The 15,537-nt window shown below is 36.4% G+C and overlaps 1 protein-coding gene across 2 annotated transcripts in view; it reads right to left on the bottom strand.

Moving 5' to 3' along the window:
* Positions 1–452: 452 nt before the first annotated feature.
* LOC136251669 (uncharacterized) overlaps positions 453–15,537 on the bottom strand; it is a 29,290-nt gene continuing 14,205 nt past the window's right edge. Inside the window, exons 2-17 of one of the 2 annotated variants that reach the window (XM_066044118.1) lie at positions 14,321–14,604; positions 6,426–6,448; positions 6,034–6,135; positions 5,784–5,980; positions 4,823–4,895; positions 4,624–4,773; positions 4,485–4,572; positions 3,886–3,948; positions 3,658–3,831; positions 3,417–3,604; positions 3,247–3,369; positions 2,182–2,253; positions 2,070–2,126; positions 1,883–2,020; positions 1,197–1,310; positions 453–1,060 (exon numbers count right to left, since the gene is read on the bottom strand). In XM_066044118.1, coding sequence (XP_065900190.1) covers positions 1,010–1,060; positions 1,197–1,310; positions 1,883–2,020; positions 2,070–2,126; positions 2,182–2,253; positions 3,247–3,369; positions 3,417–3,604; positions 3,658–3,831; positions 3,886–3,948; positions 4,485–4,572; positions 4,624–4,773; positions 4,823–4,895; positions 5,784–5,980; positions 6,034–6,135; positions 6,426–6,448; positions 14,321–14,604 — 1,897 coding nt within the window. In that variant the 3' untranslated portion in view covers positions 453–1,009. Of the gene's footprint in view, positions 1,134–1,196; positions 1,311–1,882; positions 2,021–2,069; positions 2,127–2,181; positions 2,254–3,246; positions 3,370–3,416; positions 3,605–3,657; positions 3,832–3,885; positions 3,949–4,484; positions 4,573–4,623; positions 4,774–4,822; positions 4,896–5,783; positions 5,981–6,033; positions 6,136–6,425; positions 6,449–14,320; positions 14,605–15,537 lie in introns of both variants that reach the window. The other variant, XM_066044117.1, reaches the window with a different exon arrangement.

Raw genomic sequence — 15,537 nt, 5'->3', positions numbered from 1 at the left:
GACTATAGTGAATGGGTGTAGCAAATTAGTTTAAGGTACCTTATCTGATAGCCTATACATTAGCTAGCATTAGCAGCTTGTCAGGTATGGTACATTTGCTGCTTTGTTATACTTCATGCAGCTACAGTACTTATACCTATTTTACTTGCATATCCCATGTATATTGCTTGCAGATGTAAAAAAAAATAATTGCTTTGATTTCTACTTTAAAACCTGCAATTTATTGTGTGCACTTTAATTTAATCATTCACCAACTGCATGTAATTGTCTCAGACAAAAACAAACACAATAGATGACATGTCAGCCAGCCAGTCTCTTATTCTCCCCTGTGTCTCAACTATGTAGTACTGTTGGCAAAGTTTTGAGATGGCATGCAAGCAATGATTGGACAACCAGGACAGGTATACATGCAGTATAGCTCTTATATAATTACATAGTATTTACAGTGCAGAACATTAAATGTTAACAAGGAAAACCAAATAAGCGTGTTTATAATACCATGCATAGTATTATTATAACCACTTTAACAACAACAAGAATGGCATGGCAATATTATATCAGAAATCATTGTATACTATAATAATGACTAGATGTGTCAAAATAAGCAAAATATTTAGCGCTATACATACACACTGCATAAAACTTATAATAGCACTGATTAGCTATATGTGACCGGATTTGCGAAAAGGTACCTTTTCCACACATTTGACATACCAGCAAACAAAATGATGTAACACTTGCCTCCTTATACTGATTAACTTGCTCTAGGTATCAAAATGTAGCCAGATACAGTAGCTACATCCACTGAAAATTTCAAGCAATTATATGCTATGATCAAAAATTTATGAAGCATTAAAGTTCAAAAAATAGGTCACATTTTGTGTGTGAAAAAGGTACCTTTTCGCAAATCCGGTCACATATAGTCTATAACAAATTTGTCTGTTTTCCTCACTTTTATCTGTGAAATTATTATGACGTATTATGTTCTGCTGTCATCAAAGACCAAGAATTATTCACACTTGAAAGAGGCTGTGATTCTCTCAATTGAAAGCACTGCTTTCTAAAAATTTATTCAGGCAATTACTAAATTGTTCAACAACTTCTTTAGCCTGAGGTCTGTTTTCAGGACGAAACTATAAAAGTTTATGTATATGGGATGCACACAGTGCTATAGAAGTGCTTGGTGTGTAACTTACACACATCCCATTCTGTATAATCTCCCATGTTTCCTTCATTGCATCTTGTACTGAATTTTCCGACTTGAACACATGTTGTGCTTTCTTGATACAAACTTGAGGCATCACAGTGACCTACATTGTTATAGTGACTTATTATAAACCTTATACATTAGATTTAGCTATACTGTGGACTTGTTAGCACAGTCACCTTTGTGGAAATTGCACAAAAATGCCCACATGTGCATCATACTTCTCCTTGGACTTGCAATTGTAAATAACGTAAGATATTTTAGTCCTACTGTGATATTAGCTCAAAGATGTATGCAAATAATTATATTTCAATAAATGACAATAACAGTAAAACTATGGAGAAATATTAACTCAACGAAAAATTGAATGTCATATAGAATGTAGTTTTCATGTTTTGTATAACTATAATTATTTAGTAGCAATAAAGCATAGCTATATAGCTGGATGTGAAAAAATGGCTAGCATTTTTTTTAGAGTGAAATCACTCATTAAAGCATTATGACATATGTACTGTTTGTTGACATTCACCATGCATGTGCTTCATGTGAACAAGGTACATGCACAGGCATACTATATGGCTCATCAATGTACCAGCATTCAGCTTCAGTGCAATAACTACAATACAATTCAAATCTGTCCCTACAGTTTTAATATTAACAAATCAATGCACATACCCCATGTACTGCTGTGAGTAGCTCAGCTTTTGGACAGTAATTGCCTCTTGAATATGCTTTTGTGGAAGGTTCAGTTTGCTGTCTTCCTCCTTGAAATCTACACAGCTGTTTTATGTTACTTTGAACATCTTCAAGCTCCTACAAGCAATAAGGTGTTATTGTGCTTTATGTAGCTACATTTACATACACTGATGATCTGTTCAAGTGTACCATCCTTATGTTGGTGAGAATAATCTTGTAATTCCTGAACAATGAAATAGCTATCAACCAATTTGTAAGTTACATAAGTATTTAAAAACCTGTATAGTGCTTTGGAGTTGATCTGCGCTTTTGTGGATCCCTGAATTGATATCGTCTAAGAACTCAGTAACCTATAAACCATACATACATATACACAATTCATATACATGACATTTTACAACATTACAATTCTCATTGATGCATCAGTATTGTAATGTGTACACTTAAGTATATATTTTATAGGAGAACACATGCTGTATTATTATGCTTGAGTTGGACTATTCATACACCATGCATAAATAACCAAATCAAAAAGGATGCAGCCTGGTGGGCATAGTTATGTGCTGCAGAAATGTATTCTATGAGCATCTATTTTTCAATGAACTTTAACTGATGGACTGAAGCCTTTGGACAAGTTTAACTCAGCACTGAGGAGGAATATTACAGCAGGTTGTTGCTTGAAACTGAAACATTCTTTTTGTGCACCACAAGAAACCAAATGTATGCGATTCGTGCCTGGCTTCCTTTTTTCGCTGACTTCCTTTTCGCTACACCCACAACCTTCTATATTAGTCCAGCCACAATCGCCAAATTGAAAGCGGGAGGGTACATGTGATCTTCTCATGGCAAAAGTAGTAACAGCTTTTACTGAGTAAAGAAATTCATAAAAATGGTGAGTACAAAAAAGTACTGAATTTTCCAAAGCTCAAAACCCACACACCACTATAGAGGCTCTGGGAAGACACTGTGTCACTTCAGACACTTATTGGTTTGTAGTATATGAAAAAGTTGCAAAAAGATGTAATGTGTTTGTTTTGTGCCATTTCTAGAACTCCCAAGGTGTGTACTTTGACTAACTAAAAATGACAATTTTAAAGTGTGTAATTTGGTCACTATGACACTTATGAGTAATCCTATCTAAATTGGCAGGAAATTATATAGATGCTGCTTCTAGATGGCATGAAAGGTCATAAATATCTTCATCTTCAGGGAAAACTTTACCTATGTAGTTGCCAAGTTATAAGCAAGTTATTACTATATAAATTATATAACAATGGATGTACAATGTTCCCAAAATGTATAGGATTTCCACATACAATATATTACATAATTTTTACAATTACCTTATCCAGAGCCATTTCATTTTCATTCCTTCCTATTAGTACATGCATTATTGTTAAAAAAGCACTCCAGATGTCAGCTTTGTCAGTAAATGTATCTTCTCCTTTCTCATCAACAAAAAATAGCTAAATAAATGCAAGATGTATAGGTATGTATTAATTCTACTTCTTACTTCTGGCGCCTTCATTCCACGTGTTCCAGAAGGCTCACTATCACTTAACTTTACCCATTTACCATCAACAGTAGCTTTCTCTACCAGATCAAAGTCTGACAGTATAGCAGTAACCCTTCCTTTGCCAGGACATGAGCATTCGATACCAGAAGAACAAAGACAATCAAGTTTTAAAAGAATGTTTGAGCCTATAATATGTAATGTACATATAGAGTGAAATAAGACTTCTTAAAATTCATACGTTTTACATCCCTATGAACAAGACCTTTAGATGCAAAATATTCCAATGCCCTAAACGTATGCAGTGAAATGACCAAAAGATTGCGGAAGATATATGAAGCTTGAGCTTGTGCAGCTGACATGTAGTCTAGCAAGCACTTGGGCTTCCCTTTTCCAAATGGTTCATTTAATCCTCCTGTATAACCAAGTTGTCATGACATGACAAAATTATGTGTGCTAATAAACTCACGATGATAATAGTGTCTGGTAACAAATAACAGTGGTAATTCAAGATGTTGTTTATCATCATCAGCTGAATTTGATTCATTTGTGGATATCACACACACACACACACACACACACACACACACACACACACACACACACACACACACACACACACACACACACACACACACACACACACACACACACACACACACACACACACACACACACACACACACACACACACACACACACACACACACACACACACACACACACACACACACACACACACACACACACACACACACACACACACACACACACACACACACACACACACACACACACACACACACACACACACACACACACACACACACACACACACACACACACACACACACACACACACACACACACACACACACACACACACACACACACACACACACACACACACACACACACACACACACACACACACACACACACACACACACACACACACACACACACACACACACACACACACACACACACACACACACACACACACACACACACACACACACACACACACACACACACACACACACACACAAATACAAAGATACACACCTACAACATATTCATCTAAGAACAGCACATTTGGGTGATCCAAATTCTGAATTTCCGTAAAACGTTCAAGATTACTGACCAAAGATAGCTAGGTACATACACTGCATTTAAAGGTTACTACTAAGTGTACATAACTAACCGTTCTTGCTTCCTCTTTGACTGCTACTTTCTTGCCAGATTTCTGTACAGTGTGTCCATATACTCTTCCAAATCCTCCATAACCAATTTCCTTAAATGCATTGTAATTGCTGTAATCTTCAGTAACTGTTCCAACTCTTTCTTGTTTTCGCTACAAGGTAATAATAAATATATTGAGTATTGTCAGCCTACAAACTTACAGAAAACAGCACCATTCCAGGCGGTGCAAATTTGCACACACTAAATTGTCTTTTATCCATTAGGCATAGTCTCCTGGTAGGTGCAAAGAAATACATTAATGATACACACATGCACATTTTGCGCACTTTAAAAATATACAAGAACTACTTGAAAAGTGTTTTACATTGTAATTACATTTAATTAGACAAGATAAAATAGCAAGATAAAAATCTCAAAATTTTGATTGGCTGTATACAAGCACACTCAGATCATATAACACAAGACCTGAAAGCTACTTGAGCCTTGTTAGCATTTCTAGTATTATAACTGATAATAACAGAGATATAGTATTTATAAAAGAAATCAGGTGCTGTAGAGTAGGAATTATGCTGTATAGCCAACCTTAAAAATGTGACCTTTTGATTAAGTATATGCATCCATATACTTAATCAAAAGTCTTTATAGATTCCATTAAATATTGCATAGAAGTATTGAATATGCATTAATAAGATGCTTATTGCAAGTACTGTATATAATTTACCCCAGCTCTGGCAGTAGGTGTATATGTCTACAAGGCTAAGGCTATAGCCTATACAGCATGGCTGATTTAACTCTTCCTTCATGTGATTGATATCTACACAAAAGCACCATGCTGGTAAAACCAGTGAACCAGTCCTGGGACACCTGTGTGCTGTGACTTAGCACAAATAAACTTCGTGAGGCAGGACTAGCAACTGCAGGAGACTGCCATGTCTTACAGGTAAAAATGTGGCCATCCAAAGTTCCATCTGGACCATAATTCATTATGTGGGACATGAAAAGTTAACATTTACTTCCCTGGTTAACACCAAGTACCCATTGAGTTGGGTGGCTGCTTCCCCAATTGACACCAGACAACTGGATGTGCACACACACATGCACGCACACGCATGGACGTACATAAATATAAACATTTACATCTATATAAGTTAAGCTACTCACCACAAAGGACAGTAATTGTCTGGGCATTTTCTGTCCTGTAAATGATGCTCCACATAATTCCAGTACTTTTTACAATCTTTACAAAGAATATATCCTTCAGCAGTACAATTGCATTGCTTTAAAATTTCAAAATATTTTTTGATTTCAATGCTATAATCCTTGCAGTGGGATGTATCATGAATCTCACCTACATTTAACTATAAAAGTAAACATTTTGAATGTAAAGTCATGATAAAGTCAGTTACTATACCTCTTTTAAATATATAGCTCTGTCCTCAAAATGTAATACTTCATGCATTGTGTATATCAACCTGCTATCTTTTTCCACAAGAGAAGACATCGCTGATTCCAACTACATAATGTGTGTATAGTTTAAATTATTAAGTATAAACTTAAAAATACCCCAGTTACATTTGTTTATTTAAAACAAAATTCTACTTTAGTCATATGGAACACAAGTAAATTCATAGACTATAGTTTTTGTTAAAATGAAAAAATGTTTTAAGTAGCTACAATGATAAATTGGTACCAAACTTTCCAACTATACCTGTATACAGCACATACAGTAGCTAAGTATATAGTACGATTACAAATACTATAACTATCACAGACATATTATATAATTATTTGCTACTTGCATACCTTGCTATGCTTACGCATTGATTCTGTAATAAAGACATATACAGCAATTATATACTGAAAACAAACTGTTGATAGCTATATGACATGTACAAGCAATGCATGCACCCTCAAATTCTGCACTCAAACTGTATTCAGGGAAGCCATTTTGACAATATATAGTTAATTCAAAACCCACCTGCAATGTATTTAGTTTACATAGTAGGGATACTGCTATAGGTAATAGTACACGAAAAAATTTGGAATTTTCAGCTAGAGTAGGGACCATAGCACATCAATAAAAAGTACTGAAACAAGTTGTAGTCCATGATATTAAATCACTGTAAAACAATAAGAAGTGTTATATCCCTACTGTGCTCAAGATATCATAACGGAAATGCACAGTAGGGATATACAGAACACTTCTTATTGTTTTACAGTGATTTAATATCATAGACTACTCCAGCTTGTTTTAGTACTTTTTATCGATGTGCTATGGTCCCTACTCTAGTTGAAAATTCCAGGGATATACAGAACACTTCTTATTGTTTTACATATCATAGACTACTCCAACTTGTTTCAGTACTTTTTATTGATGTGCTATGGTCCCTACTCTAGCTGAAAATTCCAATTTTTTTCGTGTACTTGTTTGTTAACTTTTTTTGTAAATAATTTTATTATGACTGGTGAACCCTCGCATACCGCATCTGAAAAGGCACCGCGCGCCCCAGCTATATCAATTATCGTGTGAAAAGCGAAGTATCCATTACGCTTCGTTGTCAGCTATGTTCAACCCGTTACACAGCATTTCGAATCGAAAAACACCTCCGAAATCCACGCATACCAAAAAAGAAATCGGCCGCGCGCCCCAATCATATTAATTATCATCTGAAAAGTGAAGTATACATTACGCTTCGCTGTCGGCTATGTTCAACCCATTACACAGCAGTACGAATCAAGAACTGTTTGAAAAGCACCTCTGCATATCAAAATAGCCACGATGAAAAATACGGACGATTTCCGTTTCGAAGGGAAGCCATCCCGCGCTCGCGCCAAATCGACACCTTTCCCTGTCAGCAAAGATGAATGGGACACAAAGGAGGACACTGGTAAGTCCATGAAGAATGCATTGTACGTACTGCGGTATGCCAAAAGGCACCTGTCGGGCTGACGCGACGTCGAACAGTGAAAAATCAAGCCCGTAGCCTTAGCCGTTATCGAGTTACGCTTGTCTGAAGGCGTCAGTCAGTCAGTCAGTCAGTCAGTCAGTCAGTCAGTCAGTCAGTCAGTCAGTCAGTCAGTCAGTCAGTCAGTCAGTCAGTCAGTCATCAGTCAGTCAGTCAGTCAGTCAGTCAGTCAGTCAGTCAGTCAGTCAGTCAGTCAGTCAGTCAGTCAGTCAGTCAGTCAGTCAGTCAGTCAGTCAGTCAGTCAGTCAGTCAGTCAGTCAGTCAGTCAGTCAGTCAGTCAGTCAGTCAGTCAGTCAGTCAGTCAGTCAGTCAGTCAGTCAGTCAGTCAGTCAGTCAGTCAGTCAGTCAGTCAGTCAGTCAGTCAGTCAGTCAGTCAGTCAGTCAGTCAGTCAGTCAGTCAGTCAGTCAGTCAGTCAGTCAGTCAGTCAGTCAGTCAGTCAGTCAGTCAGTCAGTCAGTCAGTCAGTCAGTCAGTCAGTCAGTCAGTCAGTCAGTCAGTCAGTCAGTCAGTCAGTCAGTCAGTCAGTCAGTCAGTCAGTCAGTCAGTCAGTCAGTCAGTCAGTCAGTCAGTCAGTCAGTCAGTCAGTCAGTCAGTCAGTTACTCAGGCAGTAGAAAATTCTGTTGAATAAAATTTTTTTTAAATTCCGTAGCAACTTGTTGAAAGCGTTTCGGGGCGATGTGAAAGCTTGTTTGGGCTTAGTTTTACCTCACCAATGCTGCCTCATCGTCGTAAGGGAAAATTGAGGCTGATTTTTGGGTGATATTATTTCGTGGGCCACGCCTACTCCTTTGTGGTCCCTACTATACAGTTACTATCGTACTATTATTATTATTATTATTATTATTATTAATGGACAAAAATTGCTTGGCAGTACAAGACTGTCAAGCTAGGCCGCAGGCCTTTGAGAGTGCCCATATCTTGTTGTTCTCCATAAATCATCAAGATTCTTCTTAAACAATGCCACGGTTGGTGCAGAAATAACATCTGCTGGAAGAGAATTCCACAAATTAACTACTCTGTTGGTGAAAAAATTATGCCTCACTAGCAGCCGAGATCGAAATTTAAAGAGTTTACGGTAGTGACCTCTGGTGGTATCCGTATTACTCAAAGTGAAAAATGAGGTAGGGTTGATGTCATAGTAACCATTCAATATCTTGTAGGTCTCAATTAGATCTCCCCTTTGACGTCTACAATACAGTGAATATAAACCAAGTCTCTCTAGACGAGTTTCGTACTGTATGATGCATAATTTTATTAAAATTGGGCCAACTAAATTGCTGTGTATCTCCACTGCTTCACGCTTCTTTGTTACAGTAAAACATATGGAAGAATTCAATACAAAAAAATGACAGACTGCTTTATTAGAGTGTTTGAAAATCTTTCTGTCATATAACAGAGATAGCCATACTGAGAGATGATTGATGTATACAAACATTTTTAGTTGTTGATCAGTTGCCTATCTAACCAATGAAATCCCTACAAGTGCAAATTATATTCATATGGCATTATGCAACAGTAAGCCTTTTCTATGTCACATTAATTTTCTTTAACATGATTCATTATTGAAAGGAATTCATTAGCTCATACAGTGCACATAATAATTGTCTTCAAGGCAAACCCTTGAATTTTCTTCAAGTGATCACTGTTTACTGTAAACAAATTAAATCCAAACCTGGCCGACTGCTTTATTAGAGAACTTCAAAATAATTGTTATTGTATATCAGAAACAATTGTACTTAAAGTCAGTTGTTCTGTATTGCCTTCTTTAGTGGTCAGCTACTTACTTATTGAGGTAATGAAATCCTTACAACTGTTAAGTATATTCATACCACTCAATGAGACAGGTATGACATATTTGGTTTCTTAAATGTTATTCATTATTAAAGCAAATTCATTGGTCCATATGATGTATATAGCACTTTACTAGGTGTCTATACACACAAACATTCTGAATGTGTTATGTATATCAATGAAATCCATGAAGACTGTATTTACATACTCTAATAGAACATTCACTGATGTCGCAAAATTGTTTCCAAATGATGTAACTATAGTATAGGCTCTATCTATCCTTTAGTAGTACCAGACAACCTACAGTTACATGTGTCTTGGAGCCTTTTCTTCAATAATGAATATAAAATTACCATGCAAATCTCAAATTGTGCAAATAAGAACAAGTACCTGGCCTTACCATGCACTTACCAGGGAGCACAGATTAGCCCAAAGCCTTTTGTCATATTATGTTACATATTACTATGAACAAACAAACATTTATAATAAACACACATGGTGAATAGTCATGCCTGACATCATTAATTTTAATGATTTAGCTTCATAAAATGTAGAAAGCATAAATGGAAACATTTCTTTAGCATATAATTTTATAGCAAGCACATACAAATGAATTATGTAGAATATGCCCAACACGTCATGTATACAGTTTTTAGGAGTAGATTTCAATGGCTCTGATGCTCAATCAAAGAAAAACTGTTGAACATAAAACAATTTTACTAATTTATGCCGGAAACAAGTTAATGTTGTGCTACTTCTAAAAACCAGGCGCCATGCAGCTAGCTAACTCATCTGGAATAACTATAGACAGTATATGCTACTATGAATTAACCAACTATGTATTACTACTTTACAATAGGGTAGTTTTGGGTTGTGCAATAGTATTATTAGCTAATTCTCTTATTTTGTAATTCATGAAATATTCGTAATTCGTTCAATTACGTTGCTATGCACTGCTAAGGAAGCGTTTGTTAAATAAACCGCTTTTACCAACATATTACGCACAGAACTATCTTCTAAACTGTTTTATAGTGTGACTAACGTGTTTTTCCCCACAAATTCTCTCGACAAAGTCTCAAAGCTGCTCTTCATTTTCGTTCGCGTACGTAAGGGATACGCCCCCTTTCAACTCGAAGCGATATAGGCTATTCCTGGTACTGTACGAGGCCTGCACCGTTGTTTTTCAGTTGCTAAATGCCTCAAGAGGAATGTAACTAGTGAGCAGTGTGAAGTTATCTCTGGCGTACCGCAAGCCGGCCCGGCCCGCAAGGTACAGTACTTGGCCCTTTACTATTTACTTGTTTTATCAACGACCTACCAGCTCTAGTGAACTCTCAGATACGACTCTACGCTGATGATATACTTATTTTTAGACCGATTTATTCAAATGAAGACACTTTAGTATTGCAGAGAGACCTTGATGCCATAGTGAGGTGGAGTGAAGACTGGCAAATGTTTTTCAACCTTAGCAAATGTGTACACCTCAAGATCACTAACAGGATATTAACAACTAACTCAACATATTTTCTGAAACAACATCAAATTTGTAGATCTAACAATGCCACTTACCTGGGAGTAACAATAGATGAACACCTGAAGTGGACAAACCATATCCAACATGTTACCTGTAAAGCAAACTCAGCCAAATTGAATGCTTTTTTGCGACGTAATATTAGCTCTTGCACTCAACAAACTAAGAAGCTGTGTTATCTAGCAATGGTACGTCCTATCTTAGAGTATGCATCAACTGTCTGGTCTCCATACACTAACAGTAACATCTACAAGTTAGAAATGGTCCAACGAAGAGCTGCAAGGTTTATTACAAACAATTATTCACCCTGGGCTAGTGTAACTGAGATACTAGATCACCTGAATCTACCAACTCTTGAACAACGACGGAACAATTTGAAGCTAGTCATGATGTATAAAATGGTGCATAGACAAGTTCACATCGATAATGGAAACTATTTAATCCCAACAGCAAGCCAAACACGAAGTCACGATCAACGATTTTTGCAGCCACACTCCAGAATTGATTCTTACCTTTACTCTTATTACCCCTCTACAATTAAATTATGGAATAACCTATCTAGCAGTACTGTGGAATCACCTACCTTAAGCACATTTAAACAATGTATTAATTATAGCTAAGTACAATCACTACAATTTATTCTTAATTTAATCTGTTGTACTATATACTCCATATGGAGGTTTCTGTACAGTAAACAAATAATAATAATAATAATAGTCTGAGGAAAGTCACCACACTCGTATTTCAGTCCGCCGAAAAGCCGGAAACTACCTCAGACCTCGCCTCAGACAGGCCCGTAGCCAGGGGGGTTCGGAAGAACCGCCCTCTTGGGAAAAAGGTCCACAATTTTAGCAAAAGGGTCCACAATTTTAGTATACAAATCCAGATTTTCAGTAACCAACTTGAAATCCATTAGCTTCAGTTTAATAAACACCACTAATAAGAAGCTAAATTAAGTGCTCCGAGTAGCTGGCTCATTCAGTGCTTGTAATGCAATGCAAGATCGAGATACTCTAATAGAGCAGTCAGCCCTGCTGGTGTGCTCAGGAATCGCATAAACACAAATACATTAGGTAGCTACAATAATACTTATTTTATTTACAAAACAGTTGTTTAAACTAGGACTTTCATAATATAAAAATTTTGGTGGACAAACCCCTCCCATGCAGAGCCCATAAATAGCATCCATGCTTCAATGCACGATCCAACAGAGCGCTCAATCTTTCATATTCTTATTCACTGTGTTATTCACTGTGGGGCATGCCCCCAGACCCCCCTCAGTAGTTTCAGCATGCTTCGCATGTTGGGTGTGCATAAAAAGGGCCTCAAAAAGGTCCACTTTTTTCTAAAAGAACCTACCCAGAAAAAAGTCTGGCTACGGCCCTGTCAGAGCAAAGTTCACCTATGCAGAAGTTTATTACAGACTTCATTTCACTTTTACTTCTTACGTAAAAGCTGCTTTTACCGTCATTAAACGATTTTGCTCACGTGGGTGCGTACGGACAAACATATAGATAGGTAGATATATATAGGTACACACACACACACACACACACACACACACACACACACACACACACACACACACACACACACACACACACACACACACACACACACACACACACACACACACACACACACACACACACACACACACACACACACACACACACACACACACACACACACACACACACTTTTACGAAAACAATTTCAGTAAACCAGGCGCGCGCCCACAGCTGAAATACTGGTCAGTATGCAACAGGTATCTTATATTACAATAGTTACTAAAAGTTACTTTAGGATGCTTGTTATCCTATACATAACCGATTATTAAGATAACAGAGTTAGGGGTATATAACTAGTTGCTTTGGTAATTTAAAAAAAGTACATAAATATATACCTAGTTACAATCCTAGTAACTTGTAACTAGTTACGATTGTCCAAAAAGTAATTAAGTTGCAATAGGATGTGTCCAATTTCTTTTTTAAAAGGTATCAATTAATTGCATGTAATGGCTTCCCTGTGGCTGTGCTGACTACCATGTTTTATATAATGCATGTTATATAACAGGAATAGTTTACATTTTTGAAATAGCCAGACTGATTGCAAAGGTGCTGTTTGGCATGCATACATAGTTCTTTAAAAGCTGAAAATAGGTACATTTTATCTCCAGAACACACATTTTATAGAAAATAATGACTAGGCATGAGGCTGCTATGCTCCAAAATTTGAGCATTATGCTTTTGAGCAATGCTCAAAAAATCACCTATTATGCTTTTGAGAATTGCCCATTATTCCCAACATTATGCCACCATAATTGGCTAATAATGCTAGTTTATACTTTATCAGACTATTTTCATTGATGTTTAAGCTTCCAATGGTCTTGAATTCTTTGGTTGGGTGCTGTATTACAATATTTTGTTGCAATGTGACTGCTTTATTAGAGTAAATAATATTCAGTGACTGTTCTATTAGAGTTTCTGACTGCTCTATTAAAGTATCTCAATCTTTTTTAACAAAATTGTGCAATCTGCAGATTTTCCTATTGTTAATCACTTCAAAATGCTAGCATAATTCCTGATTCCCACGCATACCTATTATGCCTGAGATTATGCCACAATTAACTGAAGTACATGTGTATAGCCATCTAGCTAGTACCCTAGACTGTCATGAAATTGCAGTTGCAAGTTTGTATATGTACTGAGAGTAACCTTTTGGTTTGCTGATTCTCAGTGATCATTGAATGATTTGTGATGAGCAAAACATGTTATATCTTTCGCCTATACTGCACATGTACACTTGTCAATACAACAGTGTATATACCCATAGGTAAGTAGTTATATCAACTAAGTGAAAGCAAACAACTTATAAAGGCCGTTATATAACAATTGGAGTGAAGGTGTTACCATGATGCGATATGTAAGGCAGAGTTGTGATTTCAGTCATATCATTGCTATGCTGACTTGGTGACACAACAATTAGAAAATTGTCCAAAGTAACAATATGCATTTGAAAGTAAGCACACATTCCATATGACAGTAAGTTTCAAAGTAATCTTAAACTGATATTACAAAATAACATATAGCTTATAATAAAAACTAAACAATCCATAATGATCAATGTATGGGAAACCCCAAATCAAGGTTAATCTCCATAATATAAATGACAGAGCAATAGTAAGATCACAAGTTAACAATTTAAAATGAGTTGAATTGTCAAATAGCTATAAACAAGGGTGTCACATATACACTTGCAGATAATATACTTTATTATTCCTATACTTCCTATTAAGTATAATGGTATGGAACAGATCTAGAGTGTTCCAACATTGATTATCTATAGTTCTATACTCTACAGTAGCTAGTATTGATGAAAAAAAAGTTGTACAAGAATAAACACTCACTGTGGCCAGAAGACACTATATTTTTTTCTGATTTGGGTTCGGTATTATGATCAACTTGTGCCAAGTTTTGGTGATGCAAAAATGCTGGTTTTGTTATCTGTGAAGGTGGCAGTTGTTCTACTGCTGGAGTATTAGAACTATTTGATGTACGCACAGGTTCACGACCACTGCAGCTGTTTACTTTAGGAGTTGGCTTGCTCTTTATAGATGAAAAGGATTCAGATGCCATTGATGTAATCACTTGTGTGCCTTGCCTTGTACTGTCAGCATCAAGTGTATGTGATCTAATATGGATACATGATAGTCATGTACATAAAATTAAGAGATATCATAGCTAGATACAATACAGTGGGTTTCTCAATATGATAGTAAAAGTGCATATTGTATATATACACATATATATGAGTGCATATATATGCAATAGTTATACCACAGGCACAAGTGCATATATATAGGCAAAGTACGAGTGCCTGTGATGTAACTAATATGTTCCAGTTTAGCATGAAGACTCGCCTTTCATTGCTATACCCTTTACTTATATAGGGAACCAAGTAAGCTGTAATTGTGGGATTGAATTATGGCAAACAAACTGTGATTGTGGGATTCAATTTTAATACATCAAACAGTAGTTTGATTTTACTTTTGCTAATATAGCGATTTTAAGAGACTAGTGTACTTTAATTACTACATTTATAAAAGCAAAAAACAAACTACTGTTGATGCATTAAAATTGAATTCCAAAACCATAGCTTGTTAAGAAAAATTCAATCCCACAATCACAGCTTGCTTGCTTCCCTATATATGGAAAGAGAGATAAAGTATAACATCAAAGAAATCTAATGATTTCTGGGTATAGTGTGCACTCCTAATAGGTGTGCAATGTCTTGAGTTGACGAGATATACACACTTACAGTGAATATATCTTGTTAAGTAGCAGTGTGTATATCTCGTTAAGGCAGTGCATATACCTCATAAACATTTTGAGTCTATATCTACCACAGATCAAAGGAAAGCCAGTACATATCACATATTGCGCTGACTCAAAATGTTAACGAGATATATGTACTGCTACCAGTGCATATATCTTGTTAAGGCAGTGCATATATTATCTTGTTACACACTGCCTTAACGAGATATACGCACTGCCACCAGTGCATATATCTCATTAACTTGAGACATCGCACACCTAATAGGAGTGCACACTATATCCAGAAATC

Source organism: Dysidea avara, chromosome 3 (genome assembly GCF_963678975.1).
Source record: "Dysidea avara chromosome 3, odDysAvar1.4, whole genome shotgun sequence".
NCBI lineage: Eukaryota > Metazoa > Porifera > Demospongiae > Dictyoceratida > Dysideidae > Dysidea > Dysidea avara.
This window is presented reverse-complemented; position numbering and strand designations above follow the sequence as displayed.